Source organism: Bacillus rossius, chromosome 10, assembly GCF_032445375.1.
Source record: "Bacillus rossius redtenbacheri isolate Brsri chromosome 10, Brsri_v3, whole genome shotgun sequence".
Taxonomy (NCBI): Eukaryota; Metazoa; Arthropoda; class Insecta; order Phasmatodea; family Bacillidae; genus Bacillus; species Bacillus rossius.
Genome location: NC_086337.1, coordinates 2,655,436 through 2,682,854, shown reverse-complemented (window position 1 = coordinate 2,682,854; position 27,419 = coordinate 2,655,436). Strand labels below are relative to the sequence as shown.

Here is a 27,419-nt window from a genome sequence, read left to right as displayed (position 1 = left end):
AATTTTATTTGCTACTGCAACTCTTTAAATGGTGGTAATATTATTAATTTGGGTTTAATTTTCTGTTTGTAAAGAAAACAAAGTTTCAAGCAAATAAATTTCCCTAAAATGTGTTGTGTGATTTTGATATAAAGTTGAGTAAAAACTATATGAACATACTCTCCATTCCTGATAGTATTTAACTTGGCAGGTGTTGTAAAAAATATTTTATTTTTTAATAATATTTAATTACAACTGAATGCCAGATTTTTGTATGGCCCATGTAAAATTCCATTGAAAGTAAGAAACTTAATTAAAATAGAATTAATATTGATAAAAGTTATTTCATAAGATATAAATATTTTATTTTAGTCCTTTTAAGTTGTTGGTTAAATAATACTTCAATTTTTGAATAGTAAATAATTGTTGTCTATTATCTTGTGTGGATAAATGTTGAGTAGAAAGTTAGTCTATTTTTATTCTTTTTATTTGTCAATTTTAAATGACAGGAGAAAAATTTAATTATGACTTCAGATAAAATTCACTAACCATGAAGAATTTTTATATTTTCTGACTATATAGCTATGAAACGTTACCTTCATGAGTCAACAGTAGTCTATTTTTCTGTGAAAAGATTTTATGAGAAATATACTTTTGTGACTAAATGTAGCTATGATATTGGTAAAAGGATCTATTTTATGGATGTAGAACTTGTAATTGTATACAATTTTATGGTATGGTACCTAACCCAAAAGAGTTTTTTACCCATTTACAACATTTCAAACAATAGTGTATTAAATTGCTCTAATAATATAAATGAATTTAACTAAAAACTAAAGTAATTCAAAACAATTGTGCTCAAAATATTTGAGTAGCCCATATGCAAAAGACGTTATCTCCATGTCAACAAAAATGTGGATAATAGAGAAAAACGTATAGGACAGCGACATTGACCGGGCCCAACCCATGGCCCTAGACATGCCTTCCGAGGGGACGACGACAGTGACGGACGTGGGGCACAGGCCGGAGGTGTGCCGGTCCACGCGTCACAGGACAGCCCCTTGCCACTTCCAGGATTACGAATGGGAGGGGCGATATAAGTACCGCGACATACGACGGACAGACATGGGGGGATTGCGCTGCAGCGTTATGCAGCTGCTGCCGCGGTTCGCCCAACCACTGACTAACGACGAGAGTAGGCCGGACCGACCCAACGGACGGGCTCGACCGCATCTGCCGGTCTGAGCCGACATCGGTGGACGAAACGGCCTCAGGTAGAGGGGGGCATATGACGACAGTCGTCGTGCCCTCCTAGGCTAGAGGACGTTCCTGCCCATCGCCGTGTACCTGAGGGGGCATGCCCTGTTCCCCCCTCCCAGCCAGTGCAGTGCAGTGTTCACCTAAGAATGCACCCGAGTGTGCCTTAAAGTGTTCATGTTTAAAGACCACTCAAATACGGATAACTATTGTATATATGTAAATATTTCTTTGTTAATAGTGTAATGTTTATTAGGGTTCTTGTGTAGCGATGTAAAGGCCGCACCTGGACCGTGGTGAGCGCGCGGTCTCGTTCGTACCGACTTCCCCTCCTCCACCTCTCGCCCCTCGCGCGGCGCATGGTGCGCGCGGGGCGGGAGCAGCAGTCCGCTTGGCTGCCTGCATCTCCGCGCTCCACGAGTTTCAGCTTCCGCGACCACGTGCGGACTTGCGTTTTCGACCAGTATCGTTCATTAGTCTTACGTATTCGTCAAACTACGCATACTGTCGGGAGTTATTTGGTTGTTTAACGTTTTCACAGTACGAGAGGCGAGCGTTACCGTTACTGCGGGACAGGTGCGGTTAGGGCAAAGGTGGACCAGCCGCAATAAACCAAGTTACGAACAGTTAGCGAACTTTACCTAATTTCAACCTGGTTTCCACCCTCCTCAATCATTCGGAACCTCTTCTCCTCAATTTCCGGTCCCGGCCACAACAGGCCTGAATCCCTACCTATTTGCTGGATTAGCCGGGCAATTTAAATTAATCCACATTCCTGACTATATTCGGGGACCAGAAAGGGGCTGAGAGCCCTGGGAACGTCAAACTAATGGTGCGAACTACACTCAAAATTAATTATTTTATTAATTATTAATAAAATATGAATAAATAATTATAGTCCAGAAAATTATAAATAAATTAACTTGAGAAAATAGTTAATATGAGAGTTACAATGAGATAGTAAAATTATAATTGTAAACGTTACTACTACGCTTGATGCATAAACAATAATAATGGCCAAAAACTGTGAAGGGAGTGAGAGAAGGCTTATTGTGTGAGAGAAAATGGAGACCGGCTTCGGTCTCATCCATACTCCGTGCTGTTTATGGGGTGAGAAGTGACATGGGTTGACACCTGGCGGGGAAGGTGGATCAAGTGTTAATTGATCAGCTATCGACCGGGGTTGAAAAATATAAAATTCTATAAAAAATTAGGGGTTGGTGATAGACGGGTGAAAATTTAGAGTTGTATGTATTTTTTAATGCCACATTATAAAAAAATAAAAAATTTGTCCAAAAAATAATATATAAATGTTAGGGGTGGACAACCCTTATCACTTAGGGCTATGAAAAATAGATATTAGTCGATTCTCAGACCTACTTAATATGCATACAAAATTTCATAAACATTGGTCAAGCTGTTTCAGAGGAGTATGGTAACTAACACTGTGACACGAGAATTTTATATATAAGATTTAATACTAGTAAACAAGAAACAATTGCGGTGACAGCATGAATGCAAAGGTATAATGATGGAAAATAAAAACGGCGATTTCTCCTAAACTATTTGTAATTCCTTATCTCCGGTTTTTTTTTTATTGAATTCAGGACGGTTTAGAGAATGGAATGAAGTTATTTTAGGGTTTTTAAGTATATTCTTTAGGAATACCCCTAAACTACATATTTACCGATGGCTTCCCTTGGATATTAATGTATATAACAAATATAAAATTAGGCCTACTAAACACTATATAAGTCTTCATACCTGTAGAAATAATTTTGATGTGGGTACAGTCAATATCTCCTATTACTTTTGTAAACTGTGCCACATTGTAAAATTCTTCATGTAACTGCCGATATTGTTCATCTGTCTCGGGAAATTCAATATATTCTCTGCGGAGCATTGCTATCACAAGAGTAACCTTTTTTACAATACGACATACAGTGCTATTGTGTAAACTGAAGTAATCACCAACGGAAATTAAAAATCCATTAGATGCATAAAACCTTAAGGTTACTAGAAGTTGGTCAATAGGCGAGACAGAACAATTCCTGAAAACTAAAATACCTACTTGTTTATACTCACTTGTTGAAGTGGTCGGTGCGCGTCATTCGAACTTCGCGCCGCGCGGCGGGCATTGGCACCCCTTCCCTTCCTCCTTTCCCCCCCTCTCGGAATCCAGTGCTGTAATTGACTTCCCCTCTTGAGGTGTCCGCGCATGCGCGTGGCGCCCTCTTTCTTAATTAAAACTGCGTGTATTGCCTTGAAGGCTCTTCTTGTTCGTTAGCACTCAGGTAGATTGGTCGTGATAACCAGTCGGTGCTGGTTTCGCTCGAATTAAGCATGTAGGTCAGATAGTTGATTTAGCGAGAGTGTGACAGCGGGGAGAATGCACGTAAGTGTTTGTAAGGTGGTGACCCTTACAGTCATGTAACTGGTAACTGCTAATACCTAAACTCTAAATTGTTTATTCGGCCGTCACCTTCTAAATTCTATTTGGCATTTATTTTACCCTTTTCTTATTTGGATTAATTGCTCTCTTTGCTGCGTGTAGTTTGTTTGACGTTTCTCCCCGCCATGTCTTCACTTTTCATTAGGACTTATCTTTCGCTTTTATGTAATGTATTTAATGTGTTTATTTGTGGGTTTTCTTTTGATGTCAAGCTTTAAAGTACTGCCTAGTGTAGGTTAGGCCGCGGTCGCCTGCTTGTCCATTTATGTATTGTCTAATGAGGCTTTTGTCTGTGCTAACGACCTTCATAGTCCCTGTGTGTTAACATTCAATATAATTATAAAGTTCTCTATCTATCAAGTATCTATCAAGTTTTCTATTATGTATTCAATTCTATCTGTTTGAAGTAAATATAGAATTATGTTCACGTATTTTGCCGTGGCATGTGTACTAGCACTATCAGTATTAAGCAAGTAATCAGTATTAAGTTATATGTGAAAGAATGACGTATTTGTATGTTGAATTACGTGAGGCTTTTGCCCATGATTAAACGAAATAAGTTAAACGAAATATTTGCTAATTGAACCTTTGCATCTATCCTTGGCTGTAATTAATTGAATACCCTTTTGAACACTGTTTACTCAGCTCAAATTATTTTATTAATTCTTAAGGATTGTGTTACACGCAGTTGAAGGTTCACGTGAATGTACTTCACCTGTTCACACTTTCCTATGAAGCTCATGGAAGCCTTCAACTGCGCAACTCTGCTCTGTAATGCTGAGTACTAAAGTGTTTGTTTTTCTCTTTTGTCTTGCATGCACCATGGGGTCACCGGTCACGGGATGGGTGTATCGTCTGCGCCGTGACGAGCTGGTTCAAATTCTCTCCGAGGAGGGCGTTCCCTTCGAGGAGGGCGCTACCGTTGCTGTTCTGAGGAGCCTACTCGTCCAGCATGTTCGTAACTCCTGGGAATCGGCGGAGGAGGTACCGTCTCGGCAGTTCCCACCCCCTTCTGGCCCCGCCTTGAACTCAAAATTTAATTAAAAAATATTTTTTTCCAACCTCAAGCTCCTTCCTCGGCTTGATAGCTGCGAGCCACGAGCTGTTTTGGATTTTTTAAGTGCGGCTTCACGTCTTGAAGGGCTGAAATTAGTCAGTGAGGCAGAATTATTAAAGGCCCTACTGAGTTTCTGTGGAGCCGCATTTTTGCAATTACTTACTGACGCAATTACTCAGAATCTTTCTTTTGCTCAGTTCAAGAGCTCAGTTTTGCAATTTGCCTGTCCTCCACGTGTGCTTGAGAGCTGTAAACGGGACTTAGTATTTAGGTTTCAATTGCCTAACGAGCCCACTCTTCAGTTTATTAATTCCGTGGCCAATTATGCGGCCGTTCTTAATTTAAACCTCACGGAAACTGAGTTAGTACAAACTATATTAGGGAATGTCTCTCCGCTTGTGCTTCAACATAGCGCCATGCTTAGTCCTCCCACGACTTTGAATGCCTTACGCAAGTGGAGCTCTGAAGTGGAGAATCGCTTGCTCGCAGTTAGAAAATATAAGGAGGAATTCCCCATTTCATCTACATCGCGGTTTTCTAAGCCCAAAAACTTTGAAGGTCAGCCTGCTGTGAATGTTTATTCTCAGTCCGCTCGTGCTACTCGTGCGCCGCAGCTCGTCGATTGTGCGGTTAGTGTAACCGAGCCCCTTGTCGGCGCCGGCCGCGCTACCGACAGGCGCCCCCCTCCCACTAATGCGCCCGGCCTTAAGGCCAGCCGGTTCAGGTGTGCCAACTGCGGAAAGTTCGGTCACGCGGTGTCTGAGTGCACGCAGCCCGCCGTGAGCCGCGATTTACGCAAATGCTTTAGGTGCAACCGCGCAGGGCACTATAGGGATCAGTGTCCGGGAAACGGGCCCCTATCGGGCATATGAGCGGTCGCCGCGATCGTCGTCAGAGAAAAGCCGCCTTTCATAAATTCTACAACTTTGTTCATGTTAATTTGTTTAGCGATATTGTTCCGGCTTTAGTGGATTCCGGAGCCACTCGTTCTTTGTTGAGTGCTGATTTTTTTCATTCCTTACGTAATAAACATCCTGCATTGCAGAGCCGTGTCACTACGTGCCCTGACGTAATTATTTGTGTAGCTAACGGAGAAGTAGTACGTGCTAACATGACAGTTGATCTTCACATTAAAATTGCCGGATTTTCCTGGAACTGGCATTTTTATGTTATTCCTGGTTTGTGTCATCCACTTATCCTTGGTCTGGATTTTCTGGGGAAAACTCGTTGCTTGATTGACGTGGCTAATCAGCATCTTGTTTTTGGTTTTCGCCCTTCATTAAAAATTAAATTAATCCCGCAGGATGCCGCCCCTGAAATCATGTCTTGTCCTGACATGAGTGACGTGACCTTCAGAGACACTCTGATTTCGGACGTCTTCAGTCGTTATCCTGACGTAATAAACAGTCGTATAGGTAGGTGTGATGTATTGCCCTACAAGTTTTATTTAAAGGATCGCACGCCTGTTAAGGCCAAAGGCCACAGGGTATCACCCCCTAAACTACAAAAAATGAAGATTATTGTTGATCGCCTCATGGAAGCTGGGGTCATTGCCCCTTCTATTTCTGATTTTAGCTCGCCCACCTTTCTAGTTCCTAAAAAGGAGGCTGGAGAGTTTCGCTTGGTTCACAACTTCAAATCTTTAAATGATAAGGTCATTCAGGACTCATACGAATTACCGACGGTAGAGAGCGCTCTACAACACCTAGGAGAGGCAGCCATTTTTTCCGTCATCGATTTGAACGCCAGTTTCCATCAAATCCTCTTGCATCCTGATTGCCGTAAATACACCGCATTTTCTACCCCTTGGGGACAATTTCAGTTCAATAGGGTGCCTATGGGAGTTTCATTTGGTAGTCAGGCCATGAGCCGCGTGCTTGACCATATTCTTTCTGATTTAAAGTATACATTTGTCTTTAACTATATTGATGATATTATTGTTTAAAGCGCTAGCTTAAAAGAGCACAAACAACATCTGACCCAGGTGTTTGACCGTCTTCGAGCGGCTAGGTTAACTGTTAATCCTGACAAACTTCGTTTGGTCCAGGACCATGTTAAGTTCCTTGGTTACATTATTTCTAAGGGAAAGCTCATTATGGACCCTGACAAGGTTTTACCCATAGTTAATTTTCCGCCCCCTAAAAATGTCAAGGGAATTCAGAGATTCCTAGGCATGACAGGTTACTATGCACGCTTTATACCGGACTATGCTGCGGTTTGTGGTCCGTTGAATAAGCTGCGTAAGAAAAACACAGCCTTTGAATGGGGTGACGCACAACAGAAAGCCTTTGATAATCTTAAGGCCCTTGTCTCTTCTCCTCCTGTTTTGATCCTTCCGGTTTTTCAGCGTAGGTTCGCACTTCAGGTCGATGCGTCTAGCATTGCCCTAGGAGCCGTCCTAGGTCATCTCGAAAATGAAAGATTACGTCCCATAGCTTATGGTAGCCGATCGTTGACAGACGGAGAAAGGCGTCTCGGCGTGTATGAGAAGGAAGCGCTTGCATGCTTGTTCGGCGTTGAGAAGTTCGCCTCGTACCTGGACTGTCAGGAATTTGACCTGTACACTGACAATCAGGCACTTAGCTGGTTATTTAACCACCCTAACCAGCTGGGAAAATTAGGGCGCTGGGTGTTACGGCTGTCCCGTTTTAACTTTAAGCTACACCATCTTAAGGGTAGTGACAATGTGGTCGCAGACACGTTGTCACGGATGTTTACCCCTGAGGAGTTTGACACCAGTGCTTTGCCAGTATCCTGTTCTGAGCCTATTAGTGCCGCGGTGTGCAAGGTTTTCCCAGAGTCTTTCCTTAGTATCCGTGTTTGTCAGAAGGATGACCCGCAGTGTGTTCACATACGCAGGGATTTGCATCATGGCACTGTCACCCCCTACGTAGAGGAACAAGGTGTAATTTATTACACAGGGAAGTCTGGCAAGCAGAGGAAGGCTGTGGTCCCTGCCTCCCTTCGTCCGATGGTTCTTAAGTACTTTCATGACTCATTGTTGGGTGCTCACTTGGGTATAGAAAAAATGTTCCGCCGCATCAGCGCGCATCTGGCATGGCCCGAACTACGAGCAGACGTGCGTCACCACGTGAGGTCGTGTGTTGACTGTCAGGTTTCTAAACCCCCGCAATGTGCCAAGGTTGGCCTGTATTGTGCGGATCCCCCGGTTGCTCCATGGCACGTTCTGCATATGGATATTTTTGGCCCCCTTACACGCTCCAAAAAGGGAAATATTTGCATTCTAGTTGTTCTGGACATATTTTCCAAATTTGTGTTGCTACTCCCCTTAAAAAATATGAAGGCGACTAGTATTGTTAAAGCCTTAAGAGAGCAAGTGTGGAAATTTTTTGGTGCTCCTGCTATGATAACCTGTGATAATGCCCGTTACTTCCGGTCTGTATTATTTAAGGCTATGTGTTTTGAATGGGCTATTAAACCCATTTACAGTAGTCCCTATTGCCCCCAGGGTAATCAGTCTGAACGTGTAAACAAGGTACTTAAAGCCACTCTTACTGCTTATTACAGGGATGATCAGTCATTGTGGGACAGTGACCTGGAATTTATCAACGTGGCGTTTAATTCTGCTGTCCATATGGCGACAGGGTTTCCCCCTTCCATCCCCTTCATGGGCCGTGAGTTGACCCATCCTTTGCTTAACTCCTGGGGACTGCCGCCTCTGGAACACGCCTCTGACGGTGATTCCCTGGAGGCCATGCTTGACGATGTGAGTTGTAATCTTAAGAGGGCCCGCGAGGCTGTAGCCGCCTCTTATAACGCTACGCGGAGACCACATGGTTTTGCTGTTAATGACTTGGTTCTCTTAAAGAATTTTAAATTGCCAAAACTGGCTGATAATGTTAATTCAAAATTAATTTCTGCTTTTGTTGGGCCATAGGTCATTGATAAATTTTTGGGAGACAACACGGTCCTATTGCGTAACCCTTCTGGTACTAGAAAATATAAAAAGGCCCATGTGGGTCAATTAAAGAAATTTCACCAATAATTTTTTTTTCTCTCTCTAGCACAATAGTTTTTTGTTGTTGTTTGGGTGTTTGTGTTTCTTTCTTCCTTTTTTTTTTCTTTTTTCCCACCGATGCTCCCGCCACGCCCAGAAGATAACTTCGCGCCGCAGCGCACCCGACGCTCCTCGCCCTGCCCGAGATACCGTGACCGCAGCCACCCGCCGGGTTCGTCGTGTCTGCGAGGTCACTTGCTTGCTGGGACGTTGGTCGCCGTCACGTCACCGATGAGGAGCGGTGGCATGCTGTCGCCGCCGTCTCCTGCCCGTGAGGGGCCGTGACGCGTGCGGAGACTGACTCTTCTGCAGCGGCCGCTTCGGACGGCCCTGCCTGCCAGGCGCCGAGCGTGGGCAGGCGGTGGGGACGCCCGCCGTTCTCGCCCTGGTGTCGCGCTGGGTGAAGGCATGCTGTTCCTGCTACTCTGGGAAGATGGGGATGCTGCTCGAAATTTAACTTATCAGGGACGTCCCGTACTCTAAACTTTCTCTTCAGCGCTGAAGACTCTTTATTTCAGTGGATACACTGAGAATCCATACTATGTGTCTTACACGGAAAATTATGCCAGTCATGAACTCGCTTCAAGAAATCGTCATTTGGAAACACTGTTTGTTATTGTATACATATAGAAATGTGTTGAACTTGCTTCAAGAAATCGTCATTTGGAAACACTTTTTGTTATTGTATACACATAGAAATGTGTTGAACTCGCTTCAAGAAATCGTCATTTAGAAACACTGTTTGTTATTGTATACACATGGAAAGGTGTTGGACTTGCTTCAAGAAATCGTCATTTAGAAACACTTTTATTATTGTACACACATAGAATTGTGTTGACTTGACATTTGAGATCCTTACTTCAAGAGTGTTGTGACCGGACCTACAGTGCCTGCTCGTGTCCTTGAGACTTGGTTGGCGAGGCTCGCGGTTGCGCTCGTCAAGGGTGGGGGAGTTGAAGTGGTCGGTGCGCGACATTCGAACTTCGCGCCGCGCGGCGGGCATTGGCACCCCTTCCCTTCCTCCTTTCCCCCCCTCTCGGAATCCAGTGCTGTAATTGACTTCCCCTCTTGAGGTGTCCGCGCATGCGCGTGGCGCCCTCTTTCTTAATTAAAACTGCGTGTATTGCCTTGAAGGCTCTTCTTGTTCGTTAGCACTCAGGTAGATTGGTCGTGATAACCTGTCGGTGCTGGTTTCGCTCGAATTAAGCATATAGGTCAGATAGTTGATTTAGCGAGAGTGTGACAGCGGGGAGAATGCACGTAAGTGTTTGTAAGGTGGTGACCCTTACAGTCATGTAACTGGTAACTGCTAATACCTAAACTCTAAATTGTTTATTCGGCCGTCACCTTCTAAATTCTATTTGGCATTTATTTTACCCTTTTCTTATTTGGATTAATTCCTCTTTTTGCTGCGTGTAGTTTGTTTGACGTTTCTCCCCGTCATGTCTTCACTTTTCATTAGGACTTATCTTTCGCTTTTATGTAATGTATTTAATGTGTTAATTTGTGGGTTTTCTTTTGATGTCAAGCTTTAAAGTACTGCCTAGTGTAGGTTAGGCCGCGGTCGCCTGCTTGTCCATTTATGTATTGTCTAATGAGGCTTTTGTCTGTGCTAACGACCTTCATAGTCCCTGTGTGTTAACATTCAATATAATTATAAAGTTCTCTATCTATCAAGTATCTATCAAGTTTTCTATTATGTATTCAATTCTATCTGTTTAAAGTAAATATAGAATTATGTTCACGTATTTTGCCGTGGCATGTGTACTAGCACTATCAGTACTAAGCAAGTAATCAGTATTAAGTTATATGTGAAAGAATGACGTATTTGTATGTTGAATTACGTGAGGCTTTTGCCCATGATTAAACGAAATAAGTTAAACGAAATATTTGCTAATTGAACCTTTGCATCTATCCTTGGCTGTAATTGATTTGAATACCCTTTTGAACACTGTTTACTCAGCTCAAATTATTTTATTAATTCTTAAGGATTGTGTTACATGCAGTTGAAGGTTCACGTGAATGTACTTCACCTGTTCACACTTTCCTATGAAGCTCATGGAAGCCTTCAATGTTTACATAGCCAAATAAATTTCAAATGGAAGTTCACACAAAAAGTACTTTTTTTTTGTTTGCTTGTAATAGCTTAACAAGAAAAAAGCCATCACTAACCTGTCTGTGGGCACTTCCAACTGTCTTTCTATTTTTTGCTACAGTGCTAGGACCGTATTTTTGCTAAGCCAAAACTTCATTGCAAAATCACTGTCATTCATTTGAAAGTGATTTGGCCTTACTCGAAATATTCGTGGTCTATTTAAATAATCAACAATTTCTTCATCAGCATCTTCAAACAAAATGTTCAATTCATTCGCCATCATCACTGCGGCACTTCAATCAATTATCTCTGTTTTGCACACCATGTGGTTTCAAACAGCTTCAAAAATATACATAACCTCAAAACTATCAGCAGTAGCTAACTAATCGGAACCTCTTCATGTGTTTAATTTAACCAAAGGTTACCATCAGTTAATCGTCTGATTACTGTTAACCTTATATTGAGAAACAGGTAATTCTGCTAACCAGCACTTACATTTTAATAAGAAGATAATCGGACGATAACCAGACTTTGAGAAACCGGCCTTAGTCTCCTCCCTAACCCGGACCCCTCCCAAATACACTTAGTTTTCAGTTAGGTTATAAATTTAAAAAAAAAATCTTAATGGTTGTATTCCAACTTAAATTGTTTTAAGCAGCATACATTAGTTATTTGAAATTATAAATATTAATAATTAATACTCCGATAGCTAAATATTTTACTCATGGAAATAAACCAGTGGAAGATGCAATGTGTGGCCTTCTTAAAAAGAAGAGTGTTGCACTAGCTTTATTATTTTATTATTTCGGCACATTTAAGAAAGTGTGTGTTTAAAATAGTGTAATTTTCATATTTAACACCTGAATTAGTTATTATTGTGCTTGTTTTCGTGCAATATTAGTAACATATTTCATTTATTAAAAAAAAACTATTAAGTAACCTAATTAAGTTTGTCGTCGTCCGTCCGAAGGCCATAAAGCCCGGCCTCCACCCGCAAGGATTAAACCCCGCTAACGGAACGCAACCCTAGCCCAGGGCACGTGAGTCAAGCGAGCCGTCGACGTCGGTGAGTGTTAAATAGATTACGCCCGTATGCCAACTCCACCAAACAGCTCTTATGCTTCATTAATTACGGGGAGTAATTAAGTGATTTTTAATTATCAAAACAACCCTTAAGAGTGAAAGTGCGTCGTAGGGGTGCAGCGGTATTCCCCGTGGGAAACCGCAATTAATAAACGTTCAGAACATCCCTTGCGGCCTTCCGCCAATAATTAACAACAACATAAATCAACCTAATTAACCTCCCCGTTTTCACCTGCAAATAGCCACTGGAGTAGTCAACAAGTGACAGACAGTCTCCAGCTTGACTTTCTATTTTCAAATATTATTAATCTCAATTTTATTATGTATTATTATTATAGGCCTTCCGCCAACTAATTCAGACAGATGTCATTAAATTACGAGGGTTCTAGAAATAATAATGTCTAATTATAATTATAAAATTGGAATAACGGCACATTAGAAAGTTCGGCGCGTCATGACGCTTCCTCCCCCCCCCTCCCCCTAAGCCGGCACAAAGCGGCAGTAGAGTTTTACTCACGGGCCGGGGCGGACACGTGATCCCGCGGGGAGACTTCAACTTTTGTGCTACTGATTTCTTCATACTGGTAAATATTATAATTCATTGAAACCTCTTTTTCCTCTCCAAGCGTGCCCCCGTGCCCTTTTCCGGTGCAGGGCTTAACCCGGCCGCATTAATTTTTGCTCGTCGTGCAACAACGGTTCGCGACGCAGTCACTTTACGGTCCGGGCCGACTCCCGCGAACAGAACTTAATTTAATTCGTCGAGCAGACGCCTGCCGACTACAAACGTAAAGACTTTTCTTTTAATATTACCTTCGTGGGCCCGCGACTCACACAGGTTAGCCCGGGCACGAAGCTAATTCCAGTTTATCACGGGAGTGGCCGTTAACCCACTCAAACTCTGCGACGACCCCCAAGCCCATGTAGGGATCTTATTTGCAAGTGCCGCAATGTAACACGTATTTAATTATTCAGTGCGAGTGTGTGTAGTGTCAACGTATTTGTCCAGTGTAATTGTATAACTTGTGCCCATCCACACTTTGTGAGATGCGGGATTAAAAACCAGCACCTAATTAACGTGTTATTTATTTCATAGACGTCCCCTGAACCGTTAGGAAACAGTCCTCTACACTGTTTAGGGCCGGTGTGTATTAAAAGCAGGGACTCCCTTCCACCATCAACAGCCGCCGATCCTAGTGGAACACGCAGGGGCAAAAACCCACGACCAACTCGGTTAATACTCAAATTAACCTGGCGCCTGCCGGAGATTTCATTAAGAGCCACTAAAACCACTAGGACCGTCCCGAGTCTCGATCACGAGACTGCGGGTGACGGCATTTGGCGCCCGTTGCGTGTGGCGAAAACCGGACTTTTTGAACAATTTTTTGCCATTTTTCTTCAAACGGACCACGGCGTGGGCAAGAAGCGGCCATTTTGCGAGCGACAAGTGATTGGGGTCAGACAGGCAGGCGCGGCCAGAGAAGCGGACAAAGGGTCCCCTTCCACCTCCTGGACAAAGGCAAGCTGGCGGAACAAGGGACGCGCGGACACTTGACGTCACAGCCCAGCGCCCACCCCCAACCCCTCTCCACTTTCGCATCCTCCCGGTCTCCCTTTTGTGCGGCTATCCGGGCGCTCTTCCTCCACCTCTCTACCACGCTCTCCCTTTTGTGCGACTGTCCGGGCGCTCTCGGCCGCCGCTTCGCACGACCATCCACATTCCCCCTCCTCCCCCACGCCCGTTTTTCGTCCTCCGTTTTGTGCGGCTGTCCGGGCACCTGCCCAGTCGGCGAGCGCGACCCCGCGCGCAGACTTGCCCCGCGCGCACAGAGCCACGAGTGAAAAACACGAATCGACATAGCTGAACACGCACGATAACAAGAGATGTATGCGGACGAATGCATCGGGTGTTACCACCCCTGCCCGAGTTGGGACTTATACGGCAGGACCGCCGCGGGGTACGAGTGCCCCCATTGTGAAGAGTACCGCCTATATGGGATGACGATGTGTGGAAACCTGTCGTGTCCCGGACGAATTTTCGGGGGCTACCACTGCGACGAATGTGACCGCCTATGGCATCGTAGCTGTACCAACGAGCGTGAAGGGACTTTGCGACGCGAGTCCTTCACCTTCACGTGCGCGCGATGTACCACAAAAAGAGCCACCCAAGTGCAGTATTCGGCAGCGACGCTATTAATTCCTCCCCTACGATACGCCGCGACGATACACGACATCCAGACGCCACTCACACCGACGCATCACGTGCCAAGGCCGCTGTCCGTTGCCGGAACGACATCCGCAGAGCATCGAGACGACTCCACACGTACGCCACGGACCACTGTATCACGAAGGCACATCCCGACGACACCCGCACCATCAAGTTTAATGTTTCAGACGCCTATCGTCACAACACCGACACAAGTCGTCCTGACGTCCGCAATCCCGCTCCCGCCAATTCCTGTCCCGGAGCCACCAGTCTCCGCACTTCTCGTAGACTTGACGCCTCCCGACAAAAGCCCGAACACACCGTCACCAGCGAAAACACGTTTCGTCGAACTAACGCTGCTCATCCCGACGGTGATGACGCTGGACCCGCCGAGGCCAACGGTGCGACACACGACGCCGACCGTCCCGCCGCAGTCTACCTCACCGTTCGGCACCCGCCTCGTGTCGGAGACACCCCCCGACGCCGGAATGACCTCGCCACCGCACCTGACCACTGTCACGATGCCGCGAAGGTCCAATCCGACGCAACCAGCGTCGTCTCCATCACAGGACTCGTCCCGGACGCCGCCATACTCCACGCCGACAAGTCGCGCCACATTGTCGCCACCACCTGGCCACGATGTCGTTCCGCCGTCGTCACTACCGCCCGAGTGCGCAGTCACAAACGGGACGCTGTACGACGCAATGTCCAGAGCCCTGATGTCGAGAAGCCTGAGTGAGGCCCCGCCGCCTGGATTTGCTCTGCGGTGCCCGCCTGGCTTGGAAGCACAGTCGGTTGACCCCGTCCGAACGAGACAGACGCGCACGCTGCCCTCTACAGGCGCCACGACGCCGCCCCTCGGCCGGCCTGCCACAGCAGCCGCTGAGGCGACGCGCACGCTGCCCTCCACAGGCGCCACGACGCCGCCCCTCGGCCGGCATGCCACAGCAGCTGCCGAGGCAACGCGCACTACAGCCTCTACAGGCGCCACGACGCCGCCCCTCGGCCGGCCTGCCACAGCAGCTGCTGAGGCGACGCGCACGCTGCCCTCTACAGGCGCCACGACGCCGCCCCTCGGCCGGCCTGCCACAGCAGCCGCTGAGGCGACGAGCACTCCAGCTTCCACAGGCGTCACGTCACTACCGCCCTTCACGACACGGTGGGCACGCCACCAACGCGTGTCATGCGCACTGCTGAAGGCGCCACGCCACCGCCGCCCGCCTCAGAGGGTGCGCCACCGCCGCCCGCCTCAGAGGGTGCGCCACCGCAGCCCTCCACAGAAGGTGCACCACTGCTGCCCTCCACAGAGGGTGCGCCACCGCCGCCCTCCACAGAGGGTGCGCCACTGCTGCCCTCCACAGAGGGTGCGCCACCGCCGCCCGCCTCAGAGGGTGCGCCACCGCCGCCCTCCACAGAGGGTGCGCCACTGCTGCCCTCCACAGAGGGTGCGCCACTGCCGCCCTCCACAGAGGGTGCGCCACTGCTGCCCTCCACAGAGGGTGCGCCACTTCTGCCCTCCACAGAAGGTGCACCACTGCTGCCCTCCACAGAGGGTGCGCCACCGCCGCCCTCCACAGAGGGTGCGCCACTGCTGCCCTCCACAGAGGGTGCGCCACCGCCGCCCGCCTCAGAGGGTGCGCCACCGCCGCCCTCCACAGAGGGTGCGCCACTGCTGCCCTCCACAGAGGGTGCGCCACCGCCGCCCGCCTCAGAGGGTGCGCCACCGCCGCCCTCCACAGAAGGTGCACCACTGCTGCCCTCCACAGAGGGTGCGCCACCGCCGCCCTCCACAGAGGGTGCGCCACTGCTGCCCTCCACAGAGGGTGCGCCACCGCCGCCCGCCTCAGAGGGTGCGCCACCGCCGCCCTCCACAGAGGGTGCGCCACTGCCGCCCTCCACAGAGGGTGCGCCACTGCCGCCCTCCACAGAGGGTGCGCCACTGCTGCCCTCCACAGAGGGTGCGCCACTTCTGCCCTCCACAGAGGGTGCGCCACTGCTGCCCTCCACAGAGGGTGCGCCACTGCTGCCCTCCACAGAGGGTGCGCCACTGCTGCTCTCCACAGAGGGTGCGCCACCGCCATCCACCTCAGAGGGTGCGCCACGGCCGCCCTCCACAGAGGGTGCGCCACTGCTGCCCTCCACAGAGGGTGCGCCACTGCCGCCCTCCACAGAGGGTGCGCCACTGCCGCCCTCCACAGAGGGTGCGCCACTGCCGCCCTCCACAGAGGGTGCACCACCGCTGCCCTCCACAGAGGGTGCGCCACCGCCGCCCGCCTCAGAGGGTGCGCCACCGCCGCCCTCCACAGAGGGTGCGCCACCGCCGCCCTCCACAGAGGGTGCGCCACTGCTGCCCTCCACAGAGGGTGCGCCACTGCCGCCCTCCACAGAGGGTGCGCCACTGCTGCCCTCCACAGAGGGTGCGCCACTGCCGCCCGCCACGCGCACCGCTATGGGCGCGCACACTCCAGCCTCCACAGGCGCCACGACGCCGCCACTCGGCCAAACTGCCTCCGCAGTAACGAGACGACACCTGCACACACCTGCACACACCGGCGACGGGAGCTAGGGTTGCCAAACCGTGGCGGGGTCTATCGCGGGCTAGGCCGGGCTTCTCCAGGGGGGGGCGTTTGTCGTCGTCCGTCCGAAGGCCATAAAGCCCGGCCTCCACCCGCCAGTATTAAACCCCACTAACGGAACGCAACCCTAGCCCAGGGCACGTGAGTCAAGCGAGCCGTCGACGTCGGTGAGTGTTAAATAGATTACCCCTGTATGCCAACTCCACCAAACAGCTCTTATGCTTCATTAATTATGGGGAGTAATTAAGTGATTTTTAATTATCAAAACAACCCTTAAGAGTGAAAGTGCGTCGTAGGGGTGCAGCGGTTTTCCCCGTGGGAAACCGCAATTAATAAACGTTCAGAACATCCCTTGCGGCCTTCCGCCAATAATTAACAACAGCATAAATCAACCTAATTAACTTCCCCGTTTTCACCTGCAAATAGCCACTGGAGAATACAACCAGTGACAGACAGTCTCCAGCTTGACTTTCTATTTTCAAATATTATTAATCTCAATTTTATTATGTATTATTATTATAGGCCTTCCGCCAACTAATTCAGACAGATGTCATTAAATTACGAGGGTTCTAGAAATAATAATGTCTAATTATAATTATAAAATTGGAATAACGGCACATTAGAAAGTTCGGCGCGTTATGACACTTCCTCCCCCCCCCCCCCCCCCAAGCCGGCACAAAGTGGCAGTAGAGTTTTACTCACGGGCCGGGGCGGACACGTGATCCCGCGGGGAGACTTCAACTTTTGTGCTACTGATTTCTTCATACTGGTAAATATTATAATTCATTAAAACCTCTTTTTCCTCTCCCCGCGTGCCCCCGTGCCCTTTTCCGGTGCAGGGCTTAACCCGGCCGCGTTAATTTTTGCTCGTCGCGCAACAACGGTTCGCGACGCAGTCACCTTACGGTCCGGGCCGACTCCCGCGAACAGAACTTAATTTAATTCGTCGAGCATACGCCTGCCGACTACAAACGTAAAGACTTTTCTTTTAATATTACCTTCGTGGGCCCGCGACTCACACAGGTGAGCCCGGGCACGAAGCTAATTCCAGTTTATCACGGGAGTGGCCGTTAACCCACTCAAACTCTGCGACGACCCCCAAGCCCATGTAGGGATCTTATTTGCAAGTGCCGGAACGTAACACGTATTTAATTATTCAGTGCGAGTGTGTGTAGTGTCAACGTATTTGTCCAGTGTAATTGTATAACTTGTACCCATCCATACTTTGTGAGATGCGGGATTAAAAACCAGCACCTAATTTACGTGTTCTTTATTTCATAGACGTCCCCTGAACAGTTAGGAAACAGTCCTCTACACTGTTTAGGGCCAGTGTGTATTAAAAGCAGGGACTCCCTTCCACCATCAACAGCCGCCAATCCTAGTGGAACACGCAGGGGCAAAAACCCACGACCAACTCGGTTAATACTCAAATTAACCTGGCGCCTGCCGGAGATTTCATTAAGAGCCACTAAAACCACTAGGACCGTCCCGAGTCTCGATCACGAGACCGCGGGTGACGGCAAGTTTCATAGGTAAAAAGGCCATTTGGTAACCATACATTACAGTATTGTAACAATTAATATTGCAGAATAACAGTAAGGATCACTACACAAATTTTGTAAAAAAAATAACTATTACAATCACAACATTTCTGAGACCCTAATGTTAAACTGGTTTCATGGTTGATCAACAGTTTATTTTCAGACAAGGTGGAACTTTGTTGGATAGGTGATACACGAACATTTAGGGCCACTGCAGAGTCAGATAAGTAAAGTCTAAGCAAAAACTTTGCAGGTTAATCAAATGGAGAAATTCTTTCATTTACAAGTCACAATTGTGTAAACCATCCTTAGAATTTCAAAAGTTATAACCAAAACAAACATTCATGAACGCACAATGCAACTTATCGTGGATCAAAAATTCTCATGCTTATTTTATACCTGAAATCACCTGTAAAATCATTTTTTTCCCAAACGAATGCCTTTGTGTGTGTTGTCTATATGTTTTGGTACAACAGAAAAAAAACTAATGTAAACATTAGCAATTACTTGTGACTTTCTTGGTTGTGCTGCTTAAGCTTTATTTCACTGCACTTCCGCTTGGAGCGCTGAAACTTGTCTTTAGTTGTTAGCATTTGAGTTTTTGTTCTATACCTTTCCTTTTCTACACAGGTCGCTAGAGGAGGTTATAGCAGTCCCCGTATGGTCACTCCAGGACGGATTGCTCCAGGGAAGGAGTGTGATAGAAGAATAATAGTTCAGCCAATATTGCCCAGTCAACTGTTAGAAATTTATTTCCCCAGATTTCTCTATGGAAGGATCTCTGACAGATCTGGTTGACCCTGAGTGTGTGTGTATATATACATATACACACACATACACACACAGGTATACACATTGAAATGTGTACATATATTATTACATCCCTTGTTCATATAAATTGTTTTAGTTTTTGTGCAACTTTACAAATACACCATACATTATTATACTTATAATTTTTAACCTAGATGTCCACAGACGATGTTATAAATCCGTTTTATATACATTGTTTGCGATTCTATCCGCTATATGTGGGCATATGGTGACACTAACACTCCCATAGATAAGGGGGGTATGTGTGGCACACTAGGTGCTAGTGCTGTCGCATTGGCTGAGGCCAATATTGCGGACATGACAATTACTCTATGCTGCCTAAGGGAGTGTGTACCTGCTGCTAACTAACTATAACTCAGTATCACATCAGAGCCCCGAACCTAGTGAAATACCCTGAGGTTGACGAACCACTCAACAATTGGGCTAGTCTGGCACCCTCCCGGAACAACAATATATTCATAACCAACTGCTACTAGGTACACCCAGTGTCTCAACCAAGAAAAAATGGTGATGACATCCAATATTCGAAAATTATGTTTTTAATTAAAGAAAGCACTTAAATATTTGTAGATATTTCATCTTAGGAATGTAAAAAAATATATAATATATGTTGCAGCAGCATTGGATCAACGAATATTTACATCGAACCCCCATGTTTACTAATATACCTATGAACTATTTTATTTAATACCAAAAAAATACTATCTATTTAACACTAAACTTTCCCTTAAAGCTAATATTAGTGAACAATATTATTTTATAACAACAACACTCATGAAACAATTAAACCATATTTTAACAAAAAATCAAATGTAATCAAATGTCTGGGCTATATGATATATTAGTCCGACACTAGGAATGGTATTCCAAGACATTCGGGTAATAATTACTTTGTTGAGATAGAAGCAGTCTCGCAGACCGAATTCCTGAACATGTCCAAACCGAATCCCTGTCATGTAACAAAAAAGCAACAATTTTTATAAACATTACCCTTCAGGAGGCAAAAACCGATTTCAATGCATTTTATTGACCATTTGGCAACCATAGATACTTTATCGCGTGGATTAATAGTGTAATTTTAATTTTTTTAAGTATTTTTTAAGCAGCCATTATTGTTTTTACGACCATTAAAGTGTACAAAATGAATTCCAGTGTAGTTTCTCTATCATAAAGTTTCATTTAACACACCAACATGTTTGGTACATCCCCCGATTAAAAAAAAAATTATATACAAGTTAATGGCATCATATGTGGTTTAGCCATCTGGATGAAATCAACGAAAAAGTTAACTCTGCGCATGCACATAATTTGGGCAACATAATGGCAATGGATATTACTCCAAAATCCATTTGCTTAAAAATAAGGGATTTGCCATGTCATATGGTTGCCGTCACCCGCGGTCTCGTGATCGAGACCCGGGGCGGTCCTAGTGGTTTTAGTGGCTCTTAGGGCCGATATTATGACCTCCGGCTAAATCCCCAGGTTAGCTAGCCTCCAGGTAAGGCTAGCCTCCGGTTAACGAAAGAGGGGTGTATTATGACCCATACTTAGCCTGCGGTTGGCTAACCGGAACCTGACGAAGCGTGTGGTGTAATAATAGTTGTGTTGGTAATGAAATAAAACAGAATTTGGTAACTTTTGTTGCAAGACAGTTATTTTTTCTGGTAGAATGTTAGTCAGCTGTTTGTTTGTATTGTGATTCGGAATGTTTACAGCTTGTCATGTCCACCAGTTTGGCCTCGGCTGGTATGATAGCACAAGCCCCAAGTGCGCCACCCATCCTACACAATCTATGGGGAGGAAAGTTAGTTCGCCACCCGCCCCTAGATGGCAGACAAAGGGGAATGTAAATTAAGGGAACTTTGTCTACCTGCCCAGCCTAATTCAGGACAAATATATAAATACCCAGTGTGGTATCAAGAAGCCTTTAAATTATACAAGTTAATGTAAAGAGCATGGTAATTCGAATATGTATGCACAGGAAGGGTACAGATGTGCCCTCCCTGATGAATATGTACATACATTGTATATTTACTCTGGCTGAGCTAAGCCAGGCGGAAAGCTCTCCCCAGTAATTTCTGGGTTAATAAAAGTGACCGAATACTTGAGCAGTATTATTTAGGCAGCGACCTCTCTGGAGGACCGCTCCTCCTTCCTACCCCTCCCTGTCCTTGGGTAGAAACCCCTGCTCGGGAACCGCTCTCGCTCTCCCTGCTCTTGGGCAGCGACCCCTGCTCGGGGACTGCTCCCACTCCCCCCCTCCCCCTCTGCCCGACCACTCCCTGCTCTTGGGCAGCGACCCCTGCTTGGGGGACCGCTCCCGCTCCTCCCCTCTGCCCGACCTCCCACCTGCTCTTGGGCAGCGACCCCTGTTCGGGGATGGCTCCCGCTCCTCCTCTCTGCCTGGGACAAGTCAGCTTGGATAACCTGAGGACCACGCCCTGCCTCTACGAGAGCTATCAGCACAGCCAGAGCCACATCCACTTCCAGGAGTGCAGAAAACACCTGGTGGCGCCCAACCCAACTAAAGGATGTCTTCTGGATCCTGTGCCGCACCTCGCTGCAGTGCACCAGATGGACCCAGCATTCCCTGTGTATGCTGCAATGCCCAGTTTCACCTACAATGCCTTGGTATCGTGGAACAAGTCAGTGAACAGGCATATATCCACATATGCCAGCCCTGCAGACAACTTCTGGTAGAGAAGAAGCCAACAGTTCCAGCTCCCCGGCGCTGCTTCGCGCAGAACTGCCCGGAGACAGCCCTAGTCATCGTCACCTGCCAGGCCTGCCATCGCGACTACCATCTCGCTTGCCTTGGCTGGGAAGATACACCACTGGACCTTGCTGGGATGTCGTTTACCTGCGCCCAGTGTAGAGTGAATCCCACTTTACCTTCAAGTACAGGATCTGCAAGTGTACCTCGGCCCTTTAGAGGGCAGGATCATGAAGACCCTGTGCAATCTGTTCACCAATGGGAGCAAGCCCTACGGGCACATGCAATCCACCCCACCGAATGGGTGGACCAGATAGGTCCATTACTACTTGGGGAAGCCTCTAGATGGTGGAATAACCATGAAGGGCTGTATGACACCTGGGAAGAGTTCACAGGGGGCTTCCTGAACCATTTTGGAAACCAATCAAGACTGGCAAAGCTTACTTCCCAATTATACGGTACCAAACAAAAGGAAGGAGAGGATGTCGAAAGTTTCTTACTACAGAAAAGGAAACTTTATAAGAGGCTATACCCAGGGAGAGACCCAAATGAATTTCTTCCTACCTTTTTGGAGCTGGTGCGGCCCAACCTACGGCCATTTCTACGGCATCCGCCTCCCGAGAATTTATCCGAACTTATGGTTCGAGCCACTGCCATGCAGCGAGACTGTCTCGAAACTAGGGGCACTGTAACAAGTAAACCTTGTTCACCACCAACCCTGGTACAAGAATATGCTACCCCCAACAAAAGGTTGCCGAAGTGTTGGCACTGCCCTGAACAACACTTTCACCAAGACTGCCCAGTGCTCCGCTGCAAACAGTCTGAAAGGAACAACCTCAACACAGTAGACCCCTGGAGGGAAAGAGTGGTGCCAGCGAGCCCTACCCCTACACCGAAGGTAGAAGACCTCAACTCCCAAGCTCGGCTCGAAGGTAGACCGACCCCGAGCCTTATGTGCGTACAGCACCACCCACAACAAGAACTGCCAAGAGTCAGGGTGCAACTGGACTCACAGCCCATTCAGGCTCTTATCGACTCAGCCGCCACCACTAATTATGTGCGCGAGAGTGTCGTGCAGATAATAGGGACCCCTATTAATTCCCAACCCCAAGTGGCACAGCTTGCCACCCAGGGATCCACCATGACCTTACTGGGCAATGCTGTGGTACAATGCTGCATAGCCGATGTGGAGATGGAGATCCCATGTCTAGTCGCAAAGGACCTTCGAGAAGATCTTGTGCTGGGCCAAGATTGGCTCACGCAGCAGCAGGCGATATTGGACTTTGGAGATCAAACTATACACTTCGGACGAACGTTCCGCCGGACTCTTCACTGGGGCACCAAAGGAATGGGTGACCTGAATGCCCCTTATCAAAGTGGTGTTAACCCTAATCCTGGAATCTGCACTGAACAACACAGAGACCAATCTATGGTTGTGTTGACGCAAGGGGACCAGAGACCTCAAGAAACTCCTTCCCTTCGCTCTGCCACAACCAAGCTAAGCCAAAATAACTCGGGCAGTGGTTTTCAGTGGTACCAAAAAGGAGGAACCCCAAAGGGTAAATCGACCATGCAGTCATGGAGACAGCTGCTGAGCGGTGCCCTCTCAAAGGCAAGATGCCACTGGAAGAAAGAGCCTTTTCCAGACCGAGGAATATGGTTTCCCCAGAACAGGATTCACCTGCAGCCATGGAGATGGAAAACAGATCTGTCCAAAAACCCCGAACCCCAGGAACTTACTAGCCCCTCTCCACAAGGACAACTACCTCCAGGACCCTACGACCATGGGAACGGCTGGGCAGACCAGCCCGCTACCGACTAACCTCCGCGAAGTGTAGTGGCCAGTGTAGAGGAGCCAGCCCTGGGACTGAAGCCCAGCGTGCTGACTCCTGGCATGTGCAACGATCCCAGCCAAGGCCACAGAGGGAGGGGGGCGAATTGTCATGTCCACCAGTTTGGCCTCGGCTGGTATGATAGCACAAGCCCCAAGTGCGCCACCCATCCTACACAATCTATGGGGAGGAAAGTTAGGTCGCCACCCGCCCCTAGATGGCAGACAAAGGGGAATGTAAATTAAGGGAACTTTGTCTACCTGCCCAGCCTAATTCAGGACAAATATGTTAATACCCAGTGTGGTATCAAGAAGCCTTTAAATTATACAAGTTAATGTAAAGAGCATGGTAATTCGAATATGTATGCACAGGAAGGGTACAGATGTGCCCTCCCTGATGAATATGTACATACATTGTATATTTACTCTGGCTGAGCTAAGCCAGGCGGAAAGCTCTCCCCAGTAATTTCTGGGTTAATAAAAGTGACAGAATACTTGAGCAGTATTATTTAGACAGCAACCTCTCTGGAGGACCGCTCCTTCCTACCTCTCCCTGCTCTTAGGCAGCGACCCCTGCTCGGGGACTGCTCCCACTCCCCCCCCCCCCCCCATCCTGCGCCCGACCACTCCCTGCTCTTGGGCAGCGACCCCTGCTTGGGGGACCGCTCCCGCTTCTCCCCTCGGCCTGGGACAAGTCAAGCTGCAGTAAAGAAATATGCCGCGAACTTTATCTTGCAACAGATATAATAAAATTAACCAAAAACTACTTTGACGTCAAATCTGCTTTGTATTAAACCATAAAATTACAATTTACAATTCAAAACCGTGTGTTTTCAACTTTACTCTTGTATTGAAACTCATGATTTTGTTAGGTTATATATCAAGCCAAAACTAACGAAGTAATTCTATACCAACAAATAAATAGGGATGACATTTTTGCTAGAGAACACTTATTTCTTTCATAAATTTATTTCATAATCAAATAATATAGACCCTGTTTTGGGGAAATACTTGTCGATTTTCATTTCACTGGTGTAGGTTTCATTTTTGTACTAATAGTTTCGTATCACGTATCCAAATTAATCCGATCCTGACGGAATTAGTTTGTGGTATAGGATGCTTGCTGTTTTAATTTAGTAGGTCGAGAGATCCTAGATATATTCACTGGGTAAATAATTATAATTGTAAAATGTATACGAAAGAAATATATTTTTACAAGACCTGACATAATTTGTTTGCATCGTGATATGTTAGGTATTTTGTGTTATGTACAGGATTTTTCAACATTCTAAATTAAAACAGCAAGTATAATGTAAAACAAGACCAACATATAAAGGGTCATGCCGATAGGATCAAGGGATAAACTTGGATACGGTAAACAGAATAATTCCAGTGCTGTTTTCGTTTTGCACTTGCGTGGCAGGTAGATAATAAGTACATAACGGTTTGTAATATAGGGAAGGGATAATTGGGTAACATTTATTTTCACATTCAATTGTATTCATTGAATTAGAACCACGTCTGAAGTAGTATGAAGTGCATTTCATTCCCGGCATATGTCCACTGTATTACGAATAAAAATTCACAGATACAACTTCCACGAAAACACGCATTTTATAGGTAATAATAACCCACGTTTTGCAATTTTAAAATGCACTTATTTACACATATTCTTAAGCAGGAACATTTAAGTTTATATACATAGCATACGTTTATGTACTTCGTGATCAATTAAAGTCAAATAATAATACACGACTCGAAGAGAATAGAAAAGCGTGACTACACTTTCATGCCATGTAATTTTTAATAAAACTTTGACGAATACGGCGAAGCATTTAACATTTAGTAATCAATTATTCCATCGCATCCTGCAAATATTCAATAGAATTCCTCAAATAGTCATCATCACTATCAACAACTAACCTCGCCTGATACATCGCCATTTTATTTTCTGTTGCTTAGCCTCAAGTTAAGCAGCTAGCGGCCGGTTAATCCACCCGCTAGGTTAGCCGGAACTTTAACTGGAAGGTAGACGTTAACAGGGAGTCATAAAACCGAAATAAGAGCTAGCCTGCGGTTAAATTTTAGCCGGAACTTTAGCCGGAGGTCATAAAACCGGCCCTTAATGAAATCTCCGGCGGGTGCCAGGTTAATTCAAGGATTAACCGAGGTGGTCGTGGGTTTTTGCCCCTGCGTGTTCCACTAGGATCGGCGGCTGTTGATGGTGGAAGGGAGTCCCTGCTTTTAATACGCACTGGCCCTAAACAGTGTAGAGGACTGTTTCCTAACTGTTCAAGGGGCGTCCACGAAATAAAGAAAACGTTATTTAGGTGCTGGTTTTTAATCCCGCATCTCACAAAGTGTGGATGGGCACAAGTTACACGATTATACTTGACAAATACGCTGACACTACACACACTCGCACTGAATAATTAATTAGGTACGTGTTACGTTGCGGCACTTGCAAATAAGATCCCTACCTGGGTTTGAGGGTCGTCGAAGAGTTTGAGTGGGTTAACGGCCACTCCCGTGATGAACTGGAACTAGCTTCGTGCCCGGGCTGACCTGTGTGAGTCGCGGGCCCACGAAGGTAATATTAAGAGACAAGTCTTTAAGTTTGTAGTCGGCAGGCGTCTGCTCGACGAATTATATTAAGTTCTGTTCACGGGAGTCGGCCCGGACCGTAAAGTGACTGCGTCGCGAACCTGTTGCGCATCGAGAAAAAATTAACGCGGCCGGGTTAAGCCCTGCACCGGAAAAGGGCACGGGGGCACGTGGGGAGAGAAAAAAGAGGTTTTAATGAATTATGATATTTACCAGTATGAAGAATCAGGAGCACAAAAGTTGAAGTTTCCCCGTGGGATCACACATCCGCCCCGGCCCGTGAGTAAAACTCTACTGCCGCTTTGTGCCGGCTTGGGAGGGGAGGAAGCGTCAATACGCACCGACTTTCTAATGTGCTGTTATTCCAAATTTATAATTATAATTAGACATTATTATTTCTAGAACCCTCGTAACTTAATGACATTGCTCTGAATTACTTGGCGGAAGGCCTATAATAATAATACATAATAAAATTGAGATTAATAATATTTGAAAATAGAAAGTCAAGCTGGAGACTGTCTGTCACTTGTTGACTACTCCAGTGGCTATTTGCAGGTGAAAACAGGGAGGTTAATTAGGTTTATTTATGCTGTGGTTAATTATTGGCGGAAGGCCGCAAGGGATGTTCCGAACGTTTATTAATTGCGGTTTCCCACGGGGAAAACCGCTGCACCCCTACGACGCACTTTCACTCTTAAGGGTTGTTTTGTTAATTAAAAAACACTTAATTACTCCCAGTAATTAATGAACCATAAGAGCTGTTTGGTGGAGTTGGCATATGGGCGTAATCTATTTAAACACTCACCGACGTCGACGGCTCGCTTGACTCACGTGACCTGGACTAGGGTTGCGTTCCGTTAGCGGGGTTTAATTCTGGCAGGTGGAGGCCTGGCTTTATGGCCTTCGGAGGGACGACGACATGGTGCACTAGGATTATGGTTAGGGTACAGGTGTACCATATTCAACAACTAAACCCTTATATTTGTGTCTTCGAAATCTGGCCTAAAATATTATAATGTTTAAATATGCAGCATAATTCTTCTTACATGTTCAATGAAATAAATTATTATTTTTTACAAGCAGCAAAAGTATAATTTCTCTCAAAATTAATGTAGAAAGTTTATTAAACAATTTTATTTTTCGAAAAATCGTCTGCCTTCATAATTTAGGAGGCCT

At 46.4% G+C, this 27,419-nt stretch overlaps 1 protein-coding gene across 1 annotated transcript; it reads left to right on the top strand.

Annotated features, from left to right (window-relative positions):
- The first annotated feature begins 957 nt into the window (after nucleotides 1-957).
- On the top strand, nucleotides 958-27,174 carry LOC134535683 (uncharacterized). The gene is made up of 6 exons (XM_063374878.1): nucleotides 958-1,008; nucleotides 1,506-1,676; nucleotides 15,347-16,024; nucleotides 16,076-16,294; nucleotides 16,346-16,564; nucleotides 27,124-27,174. The coding sequence occupies exons 1-6, from the start codon at nucleotides 958-960 to the stop codon at nucleotides 27,172-27,174; spliced, it is 1,389 nt and encodes a 462-aa protein (XP_063230948.1).
- Nucleotides 27,175-27,419: the final 245 nt, after the last annotated feature.